Here is a 25,402-nt window from a genome sequence, read left to right as displayed (position 1 = left end):
CTTTTACTTTGTTAATCCCCTTCAGCATCTTAAATACCACAACTAGAACGCATCTTGTTTTTCTAAACATCAGAGAGTCGGTTCAATCTGCTCAATTTCTCTTCATTAGGCAAACCCCAATCGTATGGCAGTAAATGGGGACTGAGCCCAGCAGTCTTGTGTTTTGCAACATTATTTATGTCCCTTTTTAAAAGCAATCAAAAAAAAATTATCATTGTCCTATAGACCCAAGTTCCAATCCATAACTTCTGAGGTAGAATCTTATATTCCTTCCAACTGACCTCACAAAGGATTATTTAATGCATTTTGAGGTATGTCATAATCTACTGAATCACATGAATGATGACAAAACAATAATTAAGATCTTCTGTCACAATGCAAAGACACACATCACTGATAACAGTAAAATAGTTCATTCATCTGATGGGGTATTTTTCCTACAGCTTACAGAGTTAATTGGTTGGCTCTCAAGATGTAGAACAGTGACTCTTTGAGCTACAGAAGTCTTGACTTGAGACAAAGAGTTGCACAGTTTGATCACAGCAGTTTAATCCACTGCTAATTGAAAACTGTGACCAGTTGACAAAAGTTGACACTGTTTGTTACCAGTTGTTTTTGTTTTGTTTTCCCAGTCGTCATTTGTTGTTGGCAGTTGAGCCTAACGTATGAAAGGGAAATATTACGTACCCACCTCAATACCTTCATACGGGTCGAAGTACCTTGGACATCAGAATTGTGATACGTACTTAATTATGAAAACTCATGAAGAAACTGAAAAAGTTGCCGACTGTAGCTGTAAGTTTCAAATTATTGTTGGGAAAATAGAGGTGTGAGAAATTTCAAGTAAATTAAACATTACATAAATTGGATAAGGTTTATTTTCAATACATACAGTTAATTTTGTATTTTCCAAATGTTATCTGTACAAACCAGGATGCTCCACCAATCAGAAACTCTGATGTTCCCCTAAATGACCAGGAGCAATTCGCCAAACAAGAAACTGTACTGATGACAACTGGTACCTTAGTGTTGTCATGACAACAAAACAAGCTTCACCCGGCCATTGTGAAGTATAATAGCAGCACAGTGAAAAGCTAATGCTATTATATGTGCTTACTTGCTGTCGCAGACCTCATTCAACCCTGTTTTTGATTTCAAACACCACAGCCAAGATTTTCCATATTGAAGTTAAAGAAGGACATGAGGCATCTTAGAGAGCATCAATTCTGTCATGACCTAGGGCAAATTTTCTTGCACGACTGTACCTTTTTCAGCTCATTTTATAAGGAAGTGAGTCATAGTGTGACGTCAACAGTAAGTGATATGGGGTGGGTGGGGAGAGGTTCTTGATCCTGCCAGGATCTCCCAGGTGTGAAGGTTCTGCTGGTATACATAAAAAGCCACCTGAGGCATCCCTTCAATCTCCGCCAAGCTGCAGAGTCAAGAGAGCCTGCGTCAGCTACTCCCTTCCCTACTCACTCATGGTCATATAGCAGGAACAAATCAGCTCCAAGGTTTATGAAAGCCTCATCAGGTTTCGGCTCAATGCCATCCAGAGAACCCAGATAAGTGCTGTCCTCTAGTATTGGCAGCTCCCATCAGACTCAGGCGCTTGGGTCAGTGCCAGTGTGCCACAGGAAGGGCAGCGACTCCTATGTTGGTGGGCCCAGCGTAGGTGGCAGCGTGGCACAGGTATTGTTGGTGATCCGGCTCAGGGCTCAGGATTCTCTTTCAGTCATATCTTTTATCCTTTTCATTCTCAAACTATTCAAAATGGCGCTGGATTGTGGCGACTTTTGAAGCTTTTCACTGTATAATTTTACTGTATTATTCACTGTAATGCTGGTGGCAATAAATAAATCATTCAGCATTCATGAATGGTCTCCTGTGCTCCTCATTGCAAGATCAATCTCTTAGGGCCATCACTTAGTCTAACTCAGCCACTGGCCTGCAAGCCTCAGTCTCTTACCCATGATCTGCTTTGAAGGGCTCACACCTTATGCTCTGAGTATTCTGTTTCCCAGGCATTGCACTTTCTAAATACTTGTGGGAAGCCTACTTTCGGGACACATGGTCATAAAGTGCTCCTGCACCAGTACCAAGGACACACAATCCTTCTCCTTCTCTGCTTGCAGGACAAGAGGCCGAAAAGGCTAAGACCAGTGCAGAGTTGCTGAGTTTTCTTCCCTTATATGGTCCAGGCAGCAGAGTGATAGATGCGGATAGTGACCAGTCCTGAGTCAATAGAAAGATCAGAATGGCAGGAGAAGTCAGTAAGGAAGATTATAGACTGCACTTCTCAGTTGTGTCGTTCCACATGTTCATCTATATAAGGACTGTGCATGTTCACCAACTTATTCTTTCTCTTCTACAGGTATGAGTAGTTAACACACACCGCCAAGAAAAAGAGATGCGTAGCCTCTCCCCATCAGTACCATTTCTGACATGATTGCTCTGAAACCGCAGCAGATGCACCCTCCACCAGCTCAGAGAGTTCCACCTCATTGGGTTATCTGCCTATACTACATACAGCATCACCATCTTGTGAGCACATTACTAACACATCACTGCTGCAATTCAAAGGAAGCTGCATCTCAGGCACCTCAGAGACCTGACACCTAGCTCAACTCCAAGCAAAAGACATGCTCCTGTACTTGGCCCAGAGTAACTTGGAATATCACGCAGGGATGCTGGATATCCCTGTTACACCTCACTAGGGCAGCACGCTCAAGCACCGCTATTCCCAGAGGCATCGCCAAACTTATACATTTTATAAAAGTTGACAAAATACACCAATTTACTTGTGTTTTGGACCCAGTTGACAGAAAACTCAGACAGGTTTCTGTATTTAACAGAATACTTATGTATTTAACATAACTATTTGTTATAAATAAGTAGAGTTTATCGAGAACAACTATGAGCTGTTGACATGTAACTCTACCAGTTAAAACCCTAACTCTCAGTAAACTTACCCTATATACACATATAGACAGTCACAGGCAGACACCAAAAAAATTGGCTGCAATTGGTGAAGGGAAACAGTGTAAGGCAGTTCAATAGGTTTTGTCCACAGGGTTCACTGAAATGATCCTTTTGGCATGTCAGAACTTGCATATGGTTTCAAGCTCATTACCTATCAAAAGGACTCAAATGGTTGAATGATATTAAAGTCAGCCCTCCTTCTGTTTTTTTGGCATTTTTGATTTAGTGGTATCATCAATTCCTGATGCATGCCAGGTATCGCAAATTTAACTGTATTAAATTTACACACTTAAATTGCACCATTTCGCAAATGTTCTGTTGAATTCATCTCAAGTAATCTTTGCATGTTATTAAGTTTTTTTATTTTCAAACATATAGTTATTCATCTTTTACACCATAGCCTCCTCACTTATGGTTCGGGGCTGATGGATAAAATATAATAGAGTAATGACAGAAATGTTTAGAGAAAGACTTTGGTCACAGCACAAAATGGGCATCCAATAACAGCCAAGTGAGAAAGCTAGATAGATTCATGGGAGAAAAGAGTAGAATGATATACTGCTTGTATGAAACAAAATAGGGAAGAGAAGAGGCTTGTGAAGACTGGCATAGATCAATTAGGTGAACGGTCAGTTTCTGTGCTGTGGAATTCTGAAGTATGCCAAACTATGTTCAAATGGTCAAACTACAAACCTTTCTCAGTTTTTATTGCAATTGTGTGACACATGGGTGTTGAGTTATTCATGATTCATGTTTTGTAAGTGCAGAATAAGTTGCAGCATGAGATACAGGCAGTAAAGTTGTATTGAAGAGTAGAGCACCTACACTTTAGAGATAATGGGAACTGCAGATTCTGGAGAATCCGAGATAACAAGGCGTGGAGCTGGATGAACACAGCAGGCCAAGCAGCATCTTCGGAGCAGGAAAGCTGATGTTTCGGGCCTAGACCCTTCAGCTCCACGCCTATTTACACTTTAGAATGGGTTACAGATTTGCACATAAATCAGGCCATTTACTTTTCCAACCTAACTGTAAAAATAAGGTACTGGTAACATTAGATGTGGTAAAATTTTCAAGTAATTATACAGAATGTATAACGTAGAAACAGGGCGTTCTGCCCGACTAGTCTGTGCTGGTGTAGTACCCTCATAAAGCTTCTTTCCACTGTTCTTCATTTCACCCTGTCAGTATATCATTCTATTTGTTTACCCCTCATGTATTCATCCACCTTCCACTTAAATGTATCTGTGCTATTCATTTCAACTATTCCATATTGTAGTGAGTTCCACATCCCTAATTCTAGCTAAAGAAAGTCAACAAAAAGGTTTATTAGTTACTATTGCATATTTCTAGCTATAGTTTTAATTTCTTCTACACGAGAAACATTGTTCTACAGCTTCTCCATAAAACCTTTAAACACCTTAGACTATAATCAAGACAAAATGACTGCAGCCTTTTCGCTGTTTCCCTGCTAAGTATCACCTCTCAGTTCTGACCTGATCTTTTTTTAGATATTTTGAAACTGGTCGTCTGGAGAGGGTGGGACATGTACCTTCTGGCCCATGCATTTGCCCTAATTTCATTAATTTATTCAATTTCAGTCTAATGTCTCAGGTTCTTAGAAGCACTCATTCTTCATTTCCTTGCTGATGTAAATCAAGAGCATCTGTAAAAAGTTATGTTCTTTCAGGCCTGTGCTCTTGTGAAGGGGATTATCTGCCTCCAAGCTAATGATCTGGTCATCTTTACAGGTAGGTCTCCTGTGAACTTACAATTTTTTTTTGCTTTGTTTCAGTCTTTTTGGGTTTAAGCTTGTTTCAGTAGACGACAATTACTAGTTCCCAAAGATTGTTCGGTGAATGTTATTGAATATGAAGTTACTTCTTCAATTTAAACTCCAAAATTGATTGCAGGTATTGAAAAATGTCTGGGGTTTGTTGCAAATCAAATTTGCAGCAGTCAGTAAAAAAATTGAGTTCAAGATAACCTTGATGCAGAAGAGAATTTTGGCTGCTAATAATTCCTGTTTGTTCTTTCTGGTTAATGTAAAATAGATCCCATTGCATTATTTTTAGGAAAAACAGGAGAGTTCCTTTGGTGTTTTGCCTATTATTTCTTCTGATACCACTAAAATAGACAATCTGGTCAGTCTCTTTGCTGCTTGGAAGAGTTTTCCAAGTGCATTTTAATTGCTGTATTTCCTACATTTCAATAGTGGATTCTTTTTTCGTGGGATGTGGGTGTCACTGGCTGGCCAGCATTTCTTGCCCATTCCTCGATGCCTTTGAGAAGGTGGTGTTGAGCGGCCTTCCTGAACTGCTGTAGTTCACTTGCTGTAGGTTGACCCATAATGCCATTAGGGAGGGAATTCCAGGATTTTGAACCAGTGACAGTGAAGGAACAGTGATATATTTCCAAGTCAGGATGGTGAGTGTCTTGGAGGGGAACTTGAAGGTGATGATGTTCCCATATGTCTGCTGCCCTTGTCCTGCTAGGTGGAAGTGGTTGTGCGTTTGGAATGTGCTGTCTGAGGGTCTTTGGTGAATTTCTGCCATGCATCTTGTAGGTAGTACACACTGCTGCAACTGAGCTTCGGTGGTGGAGGGAGTGGATGCTTCTGGATATAGTGCCAATGAAGCAGGCTGCTCTGTTCTGGATAGTGTCAAGCTTCTTGTGTGTCATTGGGGATGCACTCACAGGCAAGTGGGGGGGAGCATTCCAACACACTCCTGACTTGTGCCTTGTGGATGGTGGACAGGCTTTGAGGAGTCAGGAGGTGAGTTACTTTCCGCAGTTTTCCCAGCCTCTGAGCTGCTCTTGTAGCCACTCTGTTAATGTGGTGAGTCCAGTGGAGTCTCTGGTCAATGGTAACCCCAGGATGTTGATAGTGAGGGGTTCAGTGATGGTAACATGAATGAATGTCAAGGGGTGCTGGTTAGATTGTCTCTTATTGGTAGTGGTCATAGCTTGGTATTTGTGTGGCGTGAACGTCATTTGCCACTCATCAGCCCAAACCTGGATATTGTCCAGAGCTTGTTGCATGTGAACATGGACTGCTTCAGTATCTGAGGGTTTGCAAATGGTACTGAATTTTGAGCAATCATCAGCAAAGATTCCACTTCTGGCCTTACGATGGAGGGAATGTCTTTGATGAAGCAGCTGAAGATGGTTGGGCCAAGGACACTACCCTGAGGAACTCCTGCAGAAATGCCCTGGAGCTGAGATGATTAACCTCCAAACACCATGTCCATCTTCCTATGTGTCAGGGATGACTCCAAATACCAGAAATTTTGCCCCCCTAATACCCAGTGATTCCAGTTTCGCTCCTTCATACCACATTTGGCCAATTGCAGCCATGATGTCAAGGGCTGTCACTCTCACCTCAACTCTGGAATTCAACTCTATTGACCATGTTTGAATGAAGGCTGTAATGAGTTCAGGAGCTGAGTGGCCCTGGTGGAACCCAAACTGGGTGTCACTAAACAGGTGCTGAGTCAGTCCTACTCTGTAGCAGTGTTGATGACACCTTCCATCACTTCATTGGTGATTAAGAGCAGACTAATTTGCTGGATTGGATTTATCCTGCTTTTTGTGTACAGGACATTCTTGGTGAATTTTCCAAATTGCTGGATAGATACCAGTGTTGTAACTGTACTGGAACAGCTTGGCCTGGGGAGCAATAGGTTCTGGAGCATAAGTCTTCAGTACTATTGCTGGAATGTTGTCAGGGCCCATAGCCTCTGCAGTACCCAGTGTCCCCAACCGTTTCGTGACATCACATGAAGTGAATTGAATTGGCTGAAGACTGGTATCTGTAATGCTGGGGACCACTGGAGGAACCCGAGATGAATCATCCACTCGGCACTTCTGGCTGAAGATTGCTGCAAAAGTTTCAGCCTTATCTTTTGCACTGAAGTGCTGAGCTCTTCCATCATTGAGGATGGGGATATATGTGGAGTCTCCTCCTCCAGTGAGTTGTTTAATTGTCCACCACCATTCACAACTGGATGTGGCAGGACTGCAGAGCTTAGATCTGATCAATTGTTTGTGGGATCATTCAGCTCTGTCTATCACTTGCTCTTTTCGCTGTTTGGCATGCAAGTAGTCCTGTTTGGTGGCTTCACCAGGTTGATACCTCATCATTCAGTACGCCTGGTGCTGCTCCTGGCATGCCCTCCTGCACCGTCCATTGAACCAGCATTCATTCCCTGGCTTGATGGTAATGGTTGAGTGGGAGATATGCCAGGCCATAAGGATACACATTGTGCTGGATTGCAATTCTGCTGCTGTTGATGGCCCACAGTGCCTCATGGGCACCCAGTCTTGAGTTGCTAGGTTTGGGTAAAGTCTATCCGTTTTAGCACGGTGATATTGCCACATAACACAATGAAAGTTATTCTCAATGTGAAGGCGGGACTTTGTTTCCATAAGGACTGTGTGATGGTCACTCATACCAATACTGTATGGACAGATACAATTGCAGCTGGCAGATTAATAAAGGTGAGGTCAATTATGTTTTTCCCTCTTGTCAGTTCCCTCACCACCTGCAGTAGACCTAGTCTAGCATCTATGCCCTTTAGGACCCAACAGCTCAATCTGTAGTATTGCTGCTGAACCACTCTTGATTGAAATCCCCCACCCAGTGTACATTTGGTGCCCTTGCCATCCTCAGTGCTTCCTCCAGGTATTGTTCAACATGGAAGAGTACTGATTCATCAGCTGAGGGAGGGCAGTATGTGGTAATCAGGAGGAGGTTTTCTTGCCCATGTTTCACTCGAAGCCATGAGACTTAATTTAGTCTGGAGTCAATGTCGAGGACTCCTACAGCAACTCTCTCCTGACTGTATACCGCTGTACCACCACCTCTGCTAGGTCTGTCCTTCCAGTAGGACAGAACATATCCAGGGATTGCGATGGTTGTGTTTGAGACATTGTCTCTCAGATGTGATTCTGTCAGTATGACTATGTCAAGCTGTTGCTTAACTAGTCTGTGCGACAGTTCTCCCAATTTTGGCACTAACCACAGATGTTAGTGAGGATGAATTTGCAGGGTTGACAGGGCTGTTTCTGCCATTGTCCGCTGGCTAGTTCTTTGCTAGGTGATACATCTCGTTTCACTTCTTTGATACTTAGTAGCAACCAGTACAACTGTGTGGCTTGCTTGGCCATTTCAGAAGCAAGTGAGAATTAGCCACATTGCTGTGGGTCTGGAGTCACATATAGGCCTGACCAGGTGAGGATGGCAGATTTCCTTCCCTGATGGTCATGAGCGAACCAGATGCGTCTTTCCGACAACTGGCTTTGATTTTGTGGTGATCAGTACATTCTTAATTCCAAACCATTATCTTTATAGGATTCAATTTTCACCATCTGCCCTGGTAGCATTCAAACCCAGATCCCCAGAATATTGGCTGGGTTTCTGGATAATAGTCTAGCGATAATATGGGCAGGCCATTGTACACTGTTGTTGATCGTGAAGTGCTTTGAGACATTCCAAATTCATGAAAGACCCTTTACAAATGGAAGTTACTTTTCTTTCTGTCAATGCATTTAAAATATGCAGCAAGTGAAGTTATTTATAGCATTTGAAATAAAATATTCTATATGCTCTAGATTAATTAGCTGCACTGCCCTCCAGGATTAAGCTTTCAATACAATGTGAGCTGATGGAAAGAAGACATTTTTCCTTTCACAATAATTACTGAGAGCTCGAAGCAGCATGAACTCTTTTAATCAAGGATCGATTGGAAAGACATTTCACATTTCGAAAAGTAAAAATTGGGTCATCACTGTAGGGAGCCTTTACCAATGTAAAATTCATAGAACTGTTGCATTCAATGGGCATTCGGGCAGGGCTGGAATCTTGCAGAATTGTGTCACTGAAAGTTTGCAAGTTGCTGAGAAACGACAGATCGATTCAATGGTTTCCAAGGTTGCCCAGTAATTATGACCGGATCAGAGTCTGTGTAAGGACATGAACAAATAAAAGGTATAGAATTAGGAAAACACCATTCAGTCCACTGCAAAATGTATTTGTTGCCCAAGTTCTATATATTCCCATGAAACTGCATCTCCAGCACAGGGGATAGCTACTGGAGAATAGAGGGAGCACCACCACCAGAAGCCTGGCAAAATAACAGCATAACATTCTGGCGTCTGCAACAATATAGTGGGAGGCTGTTGCCACTCAGATTTAAAGAATTACAGGGACACCTACACGTATGAGCTGGTCTGCTGGTGGGAGAAGGTGCATGGGCTGCTCCCAATCAATTGAATAGGAGACATCTGGTGAATGGACCTACTTCCTAGTTATAATATATACAAGTAAGATGCTATTCCACAGAACACAATGAACTTTTCTTTATGTAGTGCTTTTAATAGAACAAAATGATGCATAATGTGTGCTGATGGAATTAATAATGGAAAACACTATGTATTTTTACATGTCAGTTATATTTACCAAAATTCTTTCAGCTGAACGTTTTGATTTTTTTTTGTTAGACGTAGAACTCATGTGTGCTCTTCTCCCTTTACCTCACTGAAGTACCCTGGAAAGTTGGTCGAATCAAGAGCCTACCCTTCCTGATTAATATAACCACTTTCAGACCCTCAATTCTCTATTATGTCTGTGTTCCTCCATTTCCAGCCTCACACATCCCTTTTCATAAAGCACTTACACACTTACGAGTTAGGAACAGGAGTGGGACATTTACCTACCTGAAACTGCTCCACTACTTAATAAGATCATGACTGATCTGACTGCAAATCCACATTCCAGCCTATCCCTGATAACCAAACATCACATTGCTTACCAAGAATCTATTGGCCTTTGTCTTCAAAATATTCAAAGAATCTGATTCCCCTGCCTATAAAGAGTCAGAAGTGTGCATGAGCAGGCACTAAAACAAACTTTAAAAATGACAACGATTAAAACAAGCCATAAGTAAACTACTGATTAAGAGAAAATGATGTAGATTTTCTCCCTACCAGCTCCAGTTGAAATGACAATGAACACAAAGGAGAGTTGTAATTTCTTCAATGCAAAATGACATAATTATGAAATAGTAACCGATTTGCTGAGCAAGACAGAAGTTAAAAGTCATTCTACTTTTATCACTATTGGGAGGAGACTGTTTCAAAATATATTCCAGCCAAAATCAATCTGAAAAAACATGTGACAGAAATTTTGGAAGCTTTGAAGGCATGCCTTGAACCTGAGTGAACCTACTGCATGAACAGTATGTACTCAATTTAAAGGACCAAAGTGAAAAGGAGCCAGTTGATCAACTTGTAATGTCATTAACTCAGCTTTCAGAAACCTGTGAACATGTGCAATTACAGGATGACCTAATTAAAGTTGGGATTGTATTAACTGTAAGACAGCCTGAAGTGACAGCATGTCCACTGACACAGGAGGAACGTTCACTTCAGAGAGCAATTAGCATGTACAGAAGTAAATCAGCATATTCATGGTAGCACAGACCAGGTCTTGCTTTATGCAAACAGATACTCCTTCCCATAGGACAGAAAAATCACACAGAAAGATTAAAGTGCAAATACAGTGAATGTCACCAATATGAAGGGGAAGAAGGTATATCCAGCACACAGAAAACAATGTTCTTAGTGCAAGAAGCTGAAACATTTTGCATACAAGTGTCTGATATTAAAAAAAAGTCTAACAAGTAGGTATCAGAGATAATGGGAACTGAAGATGCAGGAGAATCCAAGATAATAAAATGTGGGGCCGGATGAACACAGCAGGCCAAGCAGCATCTCAGGAGCACAAAAGCTCTTGTGTGCTCCTGAGATGCTGCTTGGCCTGCTGTGTTCATCCAGCCTCACATTTTATTAACAAGTAGGTAGATGGCCACTGCAGAGCTATCAACTGGGGATTCTGATGAATCATTATACACTACACAACAGGTTGTTTCAGTCAGGCCAATAGGTGAGACGTATTTTGTAACTGTTGGACTGAGGACTGCAGAAGGAGAACATTAGGTCAACAAATAGTGTCAGACCGTAATGCAGTATGAAATATTACGAACTTTTCTGGCTTTAATTGCTATGACATAACAAGGCAATCCAAAACTGAAGCAATCAAAAGTGAGGTGGAGGCTATGTGATGGTATCCTATTTATGCCAATGATAAATTCTCTATGAGCCCGTAGTAACAATACGAACAAGGATCTGAAGTTCTAGACCATAGATTACAAACAAGTAGCACTCATCTCAGATAACAAAGTGTGGAGCTGGATGAACACAGCAGGCCAAGCAGCATCTCAGGAGCACAAAAGCTGACGTTTTGGGCCGAGACCCTTCATCAGAGGGCTGATGAAGGGCCCAGGCCCAAAACGTCAGCTTTTGTGCTCCTAAGATGCTGCTTGGCCTGCTGTGTTCATCCAGCTCCACACTTTGTTATCTTGGATTCTCCAGCATCTGCAGTTCCCATTCACACTCATCTCAGCTGGGATAAGTTTGAAGCTTATCTGGTAACTCTCAATGAAAGAGCTAGGCAAGAAGGAAGCAATCAAGAAAGTGACAACTCCAACAGAATGGAATAGCAACAATGGTAGGAGTGAAACAACCTAGAAACTAAAAGTATGCATTGACCCAAAGAACGTAAATGAGCCCTGGACAGATCTCACCATCCCATGACTAACTTTGAAGGAATTTTGCTGAAACTTGTAAATGCCAAAATCTACACCACCCTAGGTACAATGTATGGTTACTGGCAAGAGAAGATGATGAAATGAGCAGCTTCCTAACCACATTATAGACATGCTTCAGACAACATAGATGGATGTGTGTGCGATTGGCATTTCCGCTGCTCCAGGAGAATATCAATGCAGACAACATGAAATAATTAATGGATGCTTTGCTAGTCATGAATATGCAAATACAAACAAGAAGCCATATGTGACTGGAATCAAAATCTAGTGCAACTGCTTGACAGAATTTGCTCAGAATCCTGAAGTTAAACAAGAAATGGTTAAATTTGAAGATGGCAAGTCAAGTGCTGACAGCAAAATGTTTTCATCCAGATCCCAAAAAGATGAACATTGTATCAGCAATGCTGCAACCACCTGTATTACCAGTGATAAAAGCAGTGCAATGATTTGTTACATTTGTCAACTATTTCTTGACTGATTTTTGGCAGAATGTGAATCATAAATCTAACTCACAGCCAAGGTGTGCTGTAGTATTGAGGCACAGAACAAGAAGTAGAATTCACCAACATTAAGCAGCTCATGACAGCAATGCCAATGCTGAAATACTTCGCTGTAAATGAAATCACCCTGCAGTCTGACACCAGTAAAACAGGAGTTGGTGCAATACTAATGAAGCAAAGACAACCAGTTGCTTCTGTATCCAGGGCACAAGGACAAAGATATGATGCCCAGACTGAGAAACAGTGCTCACCCTATGTATTTGTGTGTGAACATTTTCATCAGTACCCACTTGGAACAATAAAGAATTGAATTTGACCACAAGTCATTTCAAACCTTATTCATTAAGTTGTTAATAACTGCCTCAAAATGTCTCCAAATAATGTTACTCTGGTTACAGGGATACCATCTGGATGTGACATAGAAATTAGGAAAGCAGATACAATTTGAAGAGCAACACTCCTGACGGAAAAATGGTGCATTTAAAAACAGACTGTGAAATCTTCCAGGTTAAACATGAATCAGCAAGTCAATATGCTCCAGAAGTCATCAAGCCAGCAGAGATACTGAATATAAAAAGCACCTTGTTTAAATCATGCACGCTATTCAAACAAAACACTAACCTCCAAGCATTGCAAGGATTAATGGTAAAAGGATTGCCAAGAGCATCATGTACACATCTATGCGGCTATGAAAGCATATAGAGATGCATTAAGAGCCGAAGGTGGCATGTTGTACAAAGGAAGTACGCTCATTATCCCAAAGATGTTGATAGGAGTGATACTTCCATAGAAGTACATCCATTCAAGTGACTAAGGAATTGAGTCCAGACTGAGAAAGGCTATCGATGCGTTCAAGACAAACATGAGCAATAACATCAACTACAACAGACTGTACAATGTTTGTAACAAGTACCTAACTAAGTAAAATAAACAGCCCCAAAGACATACGACATCCAAGACAAATGCTGGATGAAGCTGGGATTAGATCTCTTTACACTTCCAGGAACAGATTATCATCACAGCACACTACTATTCAATGACTACCGCTGAGATTGTTAAATGCCTAAAACCACACTTCAACCATTGTGCAATTTTAACCTTGTCATAAGTGACAATGTCCCTCAGTTCACAAGTGAAAAATTCAGTGATTTCACAAGTGATTAGAAAATGTAATCAACAGCACACATCATTTCTACACTATCCTCAGACAAATGGAAAAGCTGAAAGGAATCATAAAGGAATTGAGCAAATCCCACACAGATCTATTCAAGACAATCTTCATTTGGAGAAACACACCTTGGAAGCCTTGGAACGTCATTCAGTACAAAGACTAATTCCACAAAGGACCCAAACCACTCTTGCAACAGCAAAAAAGCTGCTGAATAAGAAGTAGTCGCAAGTGTGAGTCACAAAATCAACATGAAATGACAAAAAATCAAGTTTCACATTGACAAGCCCGCTCAACCATTGCCAGAGTTGAGAATTGGACAGCCATGCAGGATACAAGCATTTGACAAGCATTTGACAAAAGTAGCCCAAGTGGGAACTCGCTACCTGCATGGAATGGCTCAATCATACAGTGAAAGCGAATAACTACAGGCACTTACACCCAAGAAGCTGTTCCTCAACTGCAGGCAGCTGATGGGAAGAGATGAACATACCACCTGCTTTACGTCAACCATCAGACCCAGAGTTTCACAGCAACCCAACTACCAACAAGAGAACAACATTAAGAGACCAACACGATTGAAGCTTCATGTGGATGGGAATATCAAAATGGCAACGCATAAGACCATTCACTTATATAATTGGTATTATGTAAACCTGCTGCAGATTCACTTCCCCGTTTGGTGTTACTGTCAATGGAAGACCAATGTCATCTTTAACAAACTGCTTCTGTAATTTAAACACTGCCGTTATGTAGGTAGTCAGAGCAGTTAATTTGCATACAGCAAGAGTCCATGCACAGTAAATGATACAAATGACCAGACATTCAATTTCATTTTTATATTCTCTAGTCTATTTCCTTAGATTTTGTTTAGGTTTAGTTCCTGTTATGGTATCGGAGTAATATTGATTAGAGCTTAGGTCCAAAATGCTAATGGTACTTCAGATACCATCAACAAAACTAGAAAGATGTTTGTCAAGTTTTAAAACTTTAAGCAGGAATTAATTGCTGCATGACAAATTCCACGTATTGTCATGCCAACAAATTGGTTGTGAGAATATAACCATAATAAAGCCTTCTTTACATCTGGAGATGTCATAGCTTTTACAATCAATGAAGTCGTTTTGAAGTCTAACCATTTTCAAAGCATAGAACATAGAACAATACGGCGCAGAACAGGCCCTTCGGCCCTCGATGTTGTGCCGACCTGTGAACTAATCTAAGCCCCTCCCCAACACTATCCCGTCATCATCGATACGCTTATCCAAGGACTGTTTAAATGCCCCTGATGTGGCTGAGTTAACTACATTGGCAGGCAGGGCATTCCATGCCCTTACCACTATCTGAGTAAAGAACCTGCATCTGACATCTGTCTTAAAGTATAAGAAAAAGAATATCAGACAACCACACAGCATTGATCTACGTGGTACCAATGATGGCAAAACCAAGCCGACAACCAGAAAAGTCTTCAGCAACTTCTGAGACTTGATTAAAGTTGGGAGAGCTGTCTTTACAGACTAGTCAAGCAATAGCCTGATGTAGTCATTCTCACAAAATCATATCTTCCAATCTGTGTGACCCAACATTACCGTCGCTTGGTATGTCATGTCCCACTGACAATTTGCACCTACTAGAAGCGGCAAGAGAATGAATCATTGGTTACGTCACAGTTACCCTAGGATAACATCAGTATAAACACAGGCAAGGAAACCTCCTGCTGATTACCAACTAGTAATCCCCCTCCCACCCCCACCCTCGCTGTTGAACACCTCTTGGAAGAATCACTGATGGTGGCAAAGATGAAGAACATATTTAGATTTTTTAGATTTCCTACAGTGTGGAAACAGGCCCTTTGGCCCAACAAGTCCACACTGCCCCTTGGAGCATCCCACCCAGACCCAATCCCATCCCCCTATAACCCACACACCCCTGAACACTATGGGCAATTTAGCATGGCCAATCCACCTAACCTGCACATCTTTGGACTGTGGGAGGAAACCGGAGCACCCGGAGGAAACCCATGCAGACACGGGGAGAATGTGCAAACTCCACACGGACCTCGTCCTCACCAATACAACTGTCACAGATACATCTATCCACGTCAGAATTGGTAGAAGTGACCATCACGCAGACCTTGTTGAGAAGAAGTCCTGTCTTCACATTTAGGATATTCTCCATTGTATTATGCAACACTGATCAAGTAACATGTAACAGATTTCAGATTGTCGTAGCAACTCAAAACTGGACATTCATGAGGCACTGGAAGCTAACAACAGCAATAGAACCTAATTCAACCACAGTTTGGTCATGTTTCAACATATCACGCAACTCTACTCCTGCCATCAAGCATGGAGGGATCAGCCTTGGTTCAATGCATGAGGGTAGGCCAGCAGCAGCACCAGACATGCTTAAAAATGAGCAACTTGATTAAAGTAAAACACAGGACTACTTGAGGACCAAAAAACAGGAGCAGCATGCAAAAGACACAGCAAAGCAATCCAACAATCAGGGATCAGATTTAAACCAATCAGTTCTGCCACATCCAAATATGAATGACGGCGGACAATACAAAAACCAACAGGGCAATGCTCCATAATTATCTCCATCCTCAATGATGTGAGTTGCTCAGTGTACAAATGTGAAAGACAGGGCTGAAGAATTCACAATGACCTTTAGCCAAGGTGAGTGATCCATGTCAGTGCTTCCTGAGGACTCCAACCAGTCTTTAGCCAAATTGATTCACTCCACGTAATACCAAGAAATAGTTAAAGCACTGGACACTGCAAAGGCGATGGGCTCTGATTACAGTCCAGCAATAATACAGAAGACGTGTACTCCAAAATTAGCTGCTCCTCTATCAATCTATTCCAATACAGCAGCAACACTAACACTACCTGGCAGTGTGGATATTTGCTCCAGTATATCCTATCTACACAAAGTATAACAAATCTAACGTGACCAGTGACTGTCCCATCAGCCTACTCTTGATCACAAATAAAATGATGGAAGAGGTTTTTTCACCATGCTATCAAGCAGCACTTACCCAATTAGAATATGCCCACTGACACTCAGTTTGTGTTCTGTCAGGGTCACTCACCTTCGGTCCTTATGACAACCTTGGTCAAATGTGGACAAAAAAGCTGAACCCCAGAGATAAGGTCAAAGCGACTGCCCATGACATCAAGGCAGCATTTGACAAGGTAAAATATCAAAGTAGTCTGGCAAAACTCAAGGATATGGGAATCATGGAAAATTTACCCACTGAGTCAGACCTAGTGCAAAGGAAGATGATCTTCTCAACTGCAGGATTCCTTACGGAGTGTCCCAGGCCCAACTATCTTACAGCAATGTCCTTCTTTCCATCATAATGTCATATACAGTAAATGGCAGGACCCTTAGGAGTACTGATATGCAGAGGCATCATAATGTCATGGACAGTAAATGGCAGGACCTTTAGGAGTACTGATATGCAGAGGCAGGACCATAGCTCCCTGAACGTGGTAACATAAGTAGATAGTGTGGTGGAGAAGGCATACGGTATGCCTTCATCATTCAGGACACTGAGTATAAAATTTTGCAAGTTATGTTGCAACTGTATAAGACTTCAGTTAGGCCACATTTGGAGTATTGTGTGCAGTTCTAATGGCCACACTGTAGGAAGGACGTGAAGGCCTTGGACAGGGTGAAAAAGGTTTATCATGATCTTGGCTGATTGAAGTGTATTAGATAAAATAAAGGTTGGATAAATGTGGGAGACAGTAGGAACTGCCGATGCTGGAGAATCTGAGATAACACAGTATGAAGCTGGATGAACACAGCAGGCCAAGCAGCATCAGAGGGTCTCGAACTGAAATGTCAAACTTTCCTGCTCCTCTGATGTTGCTTGGCCTGCTGTGTTCATCCAGCTCCACACCTTGTTATCTTGGATAAATGTGGATTGTTTTTGTTACAGCATCATAGGCTGAGGGATGAACTGATAGAAGTATATCGAATGACGAGAGGCACGGATAGGATGGCTGGTCAGTGGAAGTACAAAATACTAGGGGGCATAGCATACTAGTAGGTGTTTGGAACTAGTAGGTGTTTGGAACTACCAGGAGAGGTGTAGAAGCAGGTACGATAGCAAAGCTTAAGAGGCAATTAGAAAGACATGTGAAAAGGCAGGGAATAGACGGACTATGTGCAGGCAGGTGGGATCAGTTTAGAACAGCATCATGAACAACACAGACATGCTGAGCTGAAAAGTCTGTTCTTTGCTGTATTATTCTATGTTCTAAGTTCAATGTAAAAGTGGGGATTTTTGCTGATGATTGCACAATGTTCAGATCCTGAGGTAGTCTGTGCACAAACACAGCAAGAGCTGGGTAATACCTAGACTAGGGTGAAAGATGGCAAGTAACATTTGCACCACACATGTGCTAGGAAGTTGCCATCTCCAACAAAAGCAAATCTGTCTCACCTTGATATTCACTGGCATTACCACTGCTAAATTATCCAGTACCAACAAACTGCAGATTTCATTGATCAGAAATAGAACTGAACCAGCCTTATAAATAATGGTGGGGAAAAGGGCAAGTCAGAGACTAGAAATTTTTAGGTGAATAACTCATCTCCTGACTCCTCAAAAAAGTGTACATCACTCATCCGGCATGAGTCAATAGTGTTATGAAATACCATTCATTGACTCAAATGAGTGAAGCTCTAACAACCTTCAAAAAGCTTGACACCATCATGAACAAAACAGTCCACTTGTTTGGCAGCCAGTTTATAAGCTTCACCATTCACTCTCCCCACCAACACACAATAGCAGCAATGTTCATCATCTTTAAGATGCACAGCAGCAACTCACCCAAGTTCCTTTGATGGCACCTTCCAAACTCATGACTTCTATCATCCAGAAGGACGATGGCAGCTGATGCACAGGAATAGCACCATGCTATATCACTATTCCTTCACTTTCACTGGGTCAAAATCCTGGAAAACCTTTCCTGACAGGACTATGGGTACCTTTCACAATTCCACCACCACGCCCATCCAACTCTGACAGACTGTAGTAGGTCCAAAAGGCAGCTCCCCACCATCTCCTCAATCATAAACAGCTTTGAGCAACAAATGCTGGCCTGGCGGCTAACACCCACATCCTACCAACAAATCCAAAAAAAAGCTGCCATACTCAGACAAGCAGTAATCTGTATTTTGGCAAGTTTCTGGTTGAGGAATGTTTGTTGATTGGCCAGGATGTCACAGATAGAGTTTCTTCACAATAGTGCCACCATTTTTATCCCCCGGGAGTGCTGGCAGGGTCTCAGCTTAACCACTTGGATAAATAGATCTCCCTCAGCATTGCATGAGTTAGTTCTGAGGAAGGGTCACCGGAACCGAAACATTAACTCTGATTTGTCTTCACAGATGCTGCCAGACCTGCTCAGCTTTTCCAGCAACTTCTGTTTTGTTTCTGGTTTGCAGTATCCACATCTCTTTCAGTTTCTATTTAATATTTAACTCACTGCCATATCTCTTCGAGGTACGTCCACTTCAAAGAAGTTCTACTTCTCTATCGACAGTATTTTCGTTCCAATTTTCTTTTCTTGACCATGGACATTAATTTCACTCTCACTCCTGGTGTGTGACCAGATATTTGCTAAGACTCATTTCCACAGTCACAACACACTCCTTAGTGACTGCCTGTGGCTCAGGCTCACCCCACATTGATTCCAACTGAAGTCTCATCCCTCATGCCTTGAATCCTCCCAGGATTACAGGTATCTCCATATGATTCAACGATTCAGCTGTTCTCGCTTCATCCTGAGATCCACACTCAGTGCAATGTGGCGTCACATACACACTGTCGACCTTTCTCTCCAATGGCATCGCAACACACTGGCTCAGGGTTGCACCACTCCGCAGTTCCACTTCATCCTCCGGCTCATTTGCTGTGCTAACAAGGAGCTTTTTCTTTTCTTTTCAGGCCCACAAGATGTGACAACTCAGAGGTATCTATGGTTCTTTGGAAGCTTCCTCCCCTTCCCTCAGACTCTATCCCCTCCCCTAACCCCACCTCCTGTCAAGTATTCACCATCCCTCCAAACCTTCCAGTCACCAGTGCTGAACATTCTGTACCCAGCAAAGGTCTCTGCTTTCTACCTGAATGAATTTCAGACACAGCATGACATTGAATTCTTCTTCCATTGTCTTCATCTCCATGCCCATTTATTTGGATAAGATTCCTCTCCCCGTCCCACAGACCCCTTCGCACAGCTCCAACACTCTCTCTCCTCCTGGATCCCTCCCTCTGGCATTTTATCTGCACTCAACCTGTTCATTGAGAACTGTCGATGTGAAATTGGTTGCCTCAATTTCTCCGCAACCCTTCACCCAATCAAACCTATCTCCTTCCTAACTGAATGCACTCTGTGCGCTTAGATCCAACCCTGACCTTGTTATTAAGAGAGATTGAGATTGAACCAACACTATTAGTTTCACACTGCTTTGAAGGCCAACTATCCAGCCAATTATGTTAAACCAACCTCCACATATTGAGTAGACTAAGCTTGGAGACCAGAAGATTAACTGGTGATCCGATTGACATGTCTACAAATGATTAGATTTCCTCTGGTGGCGGAGTCCAAAACGAAGGAGCAGGCAAAACTTTAAAATTTCAGTTAGGTACGGGGTGGTAGACGAGGCACTGGTCACAAAATCTGCAAGTTATCCTGATATCTTATTCCAATTCTGCTGAATGATCAACAACATTCTGTCGAAGAAAGCACGAAGGCTCCTCTCTCTTTCAGATGTGAGTACATGAACGCAAATAAGCCAACATCTTTGCATATTTAACATGTACAGGCTGGATGTCCCTACAGTGAAAGTCTTTTTTTCTGATTGTGATCGGTGAGTGATGATAATGCAACAAAAAACTAGCTGCTCATGCAAAAATCATCATGGCCTGCTGACACGAGAAACCATGGAGATAGGTTGCAGGTCTTCTCTTAAATGAAAGTTGTTGCTACACGTTTGATTTTGAGCAGTGATGTTTGGACGGAGCACCATTAGCAGGTCTGCTTTCGGCTGTTTTCAATTGCTGATTGGCTGCAGTTCGTTGGTAATCTTTCCCCACCCAGCCTTTACATAGTACCTTGATGGATAGAGAGAGAAAAAAACAGGAAGTGTCCAGCATTATATTCACACAACCCAAATGAAACTACCCTGACTGACTACATTTCTGAGAGGCTGAACGTTGCGATTCGAACTGTATCCTGAGGAAAATTACTACTGAAAACGACAAGACTGTTCCGGGTTGTTTAATGCATCGTTTCAGAGTCGGAGAGCTCGGGTACGTGAGTAAGGAAAATAACACATTCAGTTCCTCATAACCTTGCAAATATACTAAGGGGAGGGGACGGCGATGAACAATTCTGACACATGACAAGAAATCGGCTTACTTTGTTTTTGCCTGTTAATGTTCAATAGTTCTTCTTGGGTTGTTCGATTTTCGTGTGTGTGTTGTGAGGGAGCTCACGAACATTGTGCAATGTGCTAAGACGATAATCACCTCTATATTCCACAAAGCTTTCGTCCTATACTGCAATCACCTTGCAAAAGAGAGGCTTGGACACAAATTGGGCTTCCGAACTCTAAAGGATGGCCCATACATGTTGTCTTGTGGATGTGTTCGGTGTTTATTTTTTTCAATAATAATGCCAGTATTTTGTAGTTAGCTCCAGACCGTCAATGCGCAAGTGCGATGCAGTTTCCGGTTAGTGATATGGCGTTTCCACCTTATTTCATTTGAGTGAACCTTGGGTTTGATTTTGTTTTGCCGCCTCTCTAATTCCTACTTTCCAAACCAACCTGTTTTTCCAGCCCGTTGATGCCTTTCACCGCCCTGCTTCACCATGAGTTGAGCTATTGTACGTTTCTTTTCTCTGAATTGGTTGGTCCTTTCGGATTTCTTTAATGAAACATAACCAGAGAAGGAGCTCATTTGGCCCACTGTGACTCCCCTGACTCTTCAAAACATAGGATCCAATTGCTCCCCCTTCTCCTTTCACCTTTTCACTCTAGCACGGCAGAATTCTCCACTTTAATGACATATTCAGTTCCTTCCTGAAAGTTAATATGATCCTGCTACTCTTTTTCAGATTTTTTTTGTTTATTTTTCATTCCTAAAGCTGTGCCTTCGGGTGACTGACTGTTCTGTCCCTGGAAATACTCCCATCGACCTGTACTGAAATTCTTTAAAGATAACACGAACCTGGCAGAAACTAAAGTACTTTGTCTTTTGTGTGACGAATGGGGTGGGGCCAGATTCTAGCAATAGATTTGTTATTGCATTTTTGATTGTGTGTATTTTTAAGACTTTAGATTTGTCAAGATATTGTCATGTGGACTACGTAATAAACTAACGTGCTTTTTTTTGACACATGGGTACAAGTAAGATTCGGGTGCTGATTATAGTTATTACTTGGATCTAATAGCTACAGTTGTGTTGGAAAATTTCTTGGGCGGGGGAGGTGTCCGTAGGGGTAAGTATTTGGCTTACTTGTGATCCCTTTGGAATTGTCACAGTTGCTTGTCTAATGTAACTGGCTAGTTTCACCTCCCACGTTGACCTACTTTTTTCACTTGTGGGAAATGGAACTTTAATCTATATCACTTGCTTAAAGTTAAACATAATTCTTTAGTTGGGCCACCTACTTTAAGCACAGTCTTGTGTGCAATCTTTGGTCAGCGCTGAGCTATTTACGATTTTGGGGAAAGAACAGGTCTGTTTGCAATGAAAAGGTCCTGGTTTAAGTCTTTGCCTGTTATTCTTGACTGAGTCAGTAAGGATTGTCATAATATTTAAAGGATGTTGTACTCTGGCAGCAGTCTGTTCAAGAGCTGTCTGATGAACGTTCAATCCCCCACTCTCCCTGCCGCCTCTTTATTTCATGGCCAAAGAAGGTTAGGTATTTATACACTTGTAAATTGGGTTCCAAATGTTCAATTCTGCCCTTCCTTCACTCTGCTACTGATAGCTGCACCGTCTGTTCTCTAGATCCTAAGTTCAAGCATTCCCTCCCTAAACCTTTTGAATACTTGTAGTCCTTTGTTTAAGGTGCGCTGAAAACCTACGTCAGTCTATACTTTGGTCACATGCCCAAATAGTTCAGTGGATCATTGTCAAATGTTATTGTCTGTCTGTTGTGGGACATTTTGCTGTACTTCAGTTGCTATTTTAAGTAATAAATGTTGGACATGAATTTGCCAGCATGCCCTAGTGTCTCCAGGAATGGTAAGTTAATCTCTCAAGTCTCATTTGTGTCAATGCAGAAGATGAATTAGTGACATTAAGGTGCCAGTGTTCAGAAAGAAAGCAAAAGAGTCTGTTTGTTGGTCATAAATTATTTGATTGGTCAGAGATGGTGGTTGCTTGACTGACAGGCCAGGAAAGAGCCTGGGAGGTAAAAGAAGATTCTGGGGTTCACTTTACAATTGGCTTGGGAAGGTGCTGTGCTTTGAGAAAGGATGTTTTAGCTGATTATTGACTTCAAGAATGCATCCAACCAGAATTGGCAACTGTACAGTCAGAGTCTGCTAATTTGTATGGGTTTGCGTATTCTGCCACAGGCTGTCTTGCAGGGAGTGGTACAAAATTTGTGGGAAGAGTCCAGCTCCTGTTGCAACCCGAAGATATGTCTCTCGCTCTCTCTCTTTATCTCTCCCCTCCCCCCCCAAGTGAAATTTGTAGCTTAACTAGTGAAGGGTTATTTTGCACTCCGATGTTAGAGTTCAGTCAGTTGGAGTGAACAGTGTCTCATGAGTACGCCGTCGTCATTTTAACAGCTTGTCTTGTTAGATGTGGAAAATAATTGGTAGATATTGCACTTTGAAGCCTGTGTGTTTTAAGGTCATTTAAGTCAAAGCTGACTCTCGCTGACAATCATCACATACCTACAAATCAATGTGGAAACTAATTGGTGTAAGCTGTAATTCTGATGACAGGGTCCTTACATCTGAGGAGTAAACACCTTATTCTTCTGGAGCATAATATCTCTAGGCTGGTAGCCCCAGTGCAGCACTGACTGAGTGCTATATTGTTGGAGAAGCCCTTTTTCAGATGAGACGTTAAAAGGAAACCCATTCTGTCTCCTTTTGCAACTCCTCATCCTATTTTGAAGAAGGATGGTGTGTTCCCCTTGGCTCCTTGCCAACACAGATTAGTTGATTTACAGTGCTCTTTGTCAGAGCTCGCTGTGCACAAACAATGTTTCTGACATGAAAACAATAACTGCACTTCAAAACGTAATGAATTGTTTGTAAAGTGCTTTTGAGTGCCCTGATGTTGTAAAAGGAGATACAAGTTCAAGTTTTCCCGAATACATCCTATATCTGTCAACCTTATTACCCTGATCAAACATGTCAAGTTAATTTTAAATATTGAATATGTTGCAAGTTTTCTTGGCCAAACACAAACTGGGACAAAGTTAGTTCAGAACGTGGTCTGCATAGACTGGCTGGATCAAAGGGTCTGTTTCCATGCTTTATGACTCCATGTATATTTATGCTTTCAGGGAGACCTGTGGATTATGCAGTTTATACTATGCGTGGGCCCAGTTTGTGAAAAAAGTATTAAATTGTGCCAAAAGATCAAGATAACATGTTTTGCTGAAGTTCCATCATATAACTAGCTAAATTTGATATGGAGTTCTCAATTTGGTCATGAAGTAACATTACAGAGAGAGGGACCTCAATTTCTATAGTATCTCTTCTGACCTCGAACATCCCAAAATGTTTTGTGAGCCAATGAAGCGCTTTTGAATTGAATCCACTGCTGCTGTGCAGGAAGTTTTGACAGCCTTTGTGCATGCCCCCACAAACTAATAAAATGTTCCTACACAGGCCCCAAACTCCACCTCTTCCTCCATTACATTGATGACTGTATCGGCGCCGCCTCTTGCTCCCCGCAGGAGTTCGAACAGTTCATCCACTTCACCAACACCTTCCACCCCAACCTCCAGCTCACCTGGGCCATCTCCAACACATCCCTCACCTTCCTGGACCTCTGTCTCCATCTCAGGTAACCAGCTAGAAACTGATGTCCATTTCAAGCCCACTGACACCCACAGAGTCATAATCCCTAGATTACACCTTCTCCCACCCACCCTCCTGCAAAAATTCCATCCCCTATTCCCAATTCCTCCGCATCTGCTCCCAGGATGAGACATTCCACTCCCGCACATCCCAGATGTCCACGTTCTTCAAGGACTGCAACTTTCCCCCCGCAGCGGTCAAGAACACCCTTGACCGCGTCTCCCGCATTTCCCACAACACATCCCTCACACCCTGCCCCTGCCACAACCGCCCCCAGAGGATCCCCCTCATTCTCACATTACCACCCCACCAACCTCCGGATACAACGTATCATCCTCCGACATTTCCGCCATCTACAATCCGACCCCACCACCCAAGCTATTTTTCCATCCCCACCCTTGTCTGCCTTCCGGAGAGACCACTTTCTCCGCGACTCCCTTGTCCGCTCCACACTCCCCTCCAACCCCACCACACCTGGCACCTTCCCCTGCAACTGCAGGAAGTGCTACACTTGCCCCCACACCTCCTCCCTCACCACTATCCCAGCCCCCAAGATATCCTTCCATATCAAGCAAATGTTCACCTGCACATCTGCTAATGTGGTATATTGTATCCATTGTACCCGGTGTGGCATCCTCTGCGTTGGGGAAACCAAGCAGAGGCTTGGGGACCGCTTTGCAGAACATCTCCACTTGGTCCGCAACAAACAACTGCACTTCCCAGTCGCGAACCATTTCAACTCCCCCCTCCCATTCCTCAGACGACATGTCTGTCATGGGCCTCCTGCACTGCCACAATGATGCCACCCGAAGGTTGCAGGAACAGCAACTCATATTCCGCCTGGGAACCCTGCAGCCTAATGGTATCAATGTGGACTTCACCAGTTTCAAAATCTCCCCTTCCCCTACTGCATCCCTAAACCAGCCCAGTTCGTCCCCTCCCCCCACTGCACCACACAACCAGCCCAGCTCTTCCTCCTCCACCCACTGCATCCCAAAACCAGTCCA

The 25,402-nt window shown here is 42.5% G+C and overlaps 1 protein-coding gene across 4 annotated transcripts in view; it reads left to right on the top strand.

The window, feature by feature from the left end:
• The first annotated feature begins 4,697 nt into the window (after positions 1-4,697).
• Positions 4,698-25,402, top strand: part of LOC125451420 (myelin basic protein) — a 184,502-nt gene continuing 163,797 nt past the window's right edge. For 3 of the 4 annotated variants that reach the window (XM_048528473.1, XM_048528475.1, XM_048528472.1), the window contains exon 1: positions 4,698-4,733. In XM_048528473.1, the coding sequence (XP_048384430.1) occupies positions 4,713-4,733 (21 nt within the window). In that variant the 5' untranslated portion in view covers positions 4,698-4,712. Of the gene's footprint in view, positions 4,734-20,465; positions 20,653-25,402 lie in introns of those variants that run through there. The other variant, XM_048528474.2, reaches the window with a different exon arrangement.

Source organism: Stegostoma tigrinum, chromosome 5, assembly GCF_030684315.1.
Source record: "Stegostoma tigrinum isolate sSteTig4 chromosome 5, sSteTig4.hap1, whole genome shotgun sequence".
Lineage (NCBI taxonomy): Eukaryota > Metazoa > Chordata > Chondrichthyes > Orectolobiformes > Stegostomatidae > Stegostoma > Stegostoma tigrinum.
This window is presented reverse-complemented; position numbering and strand designations above follow the sequence as displayed.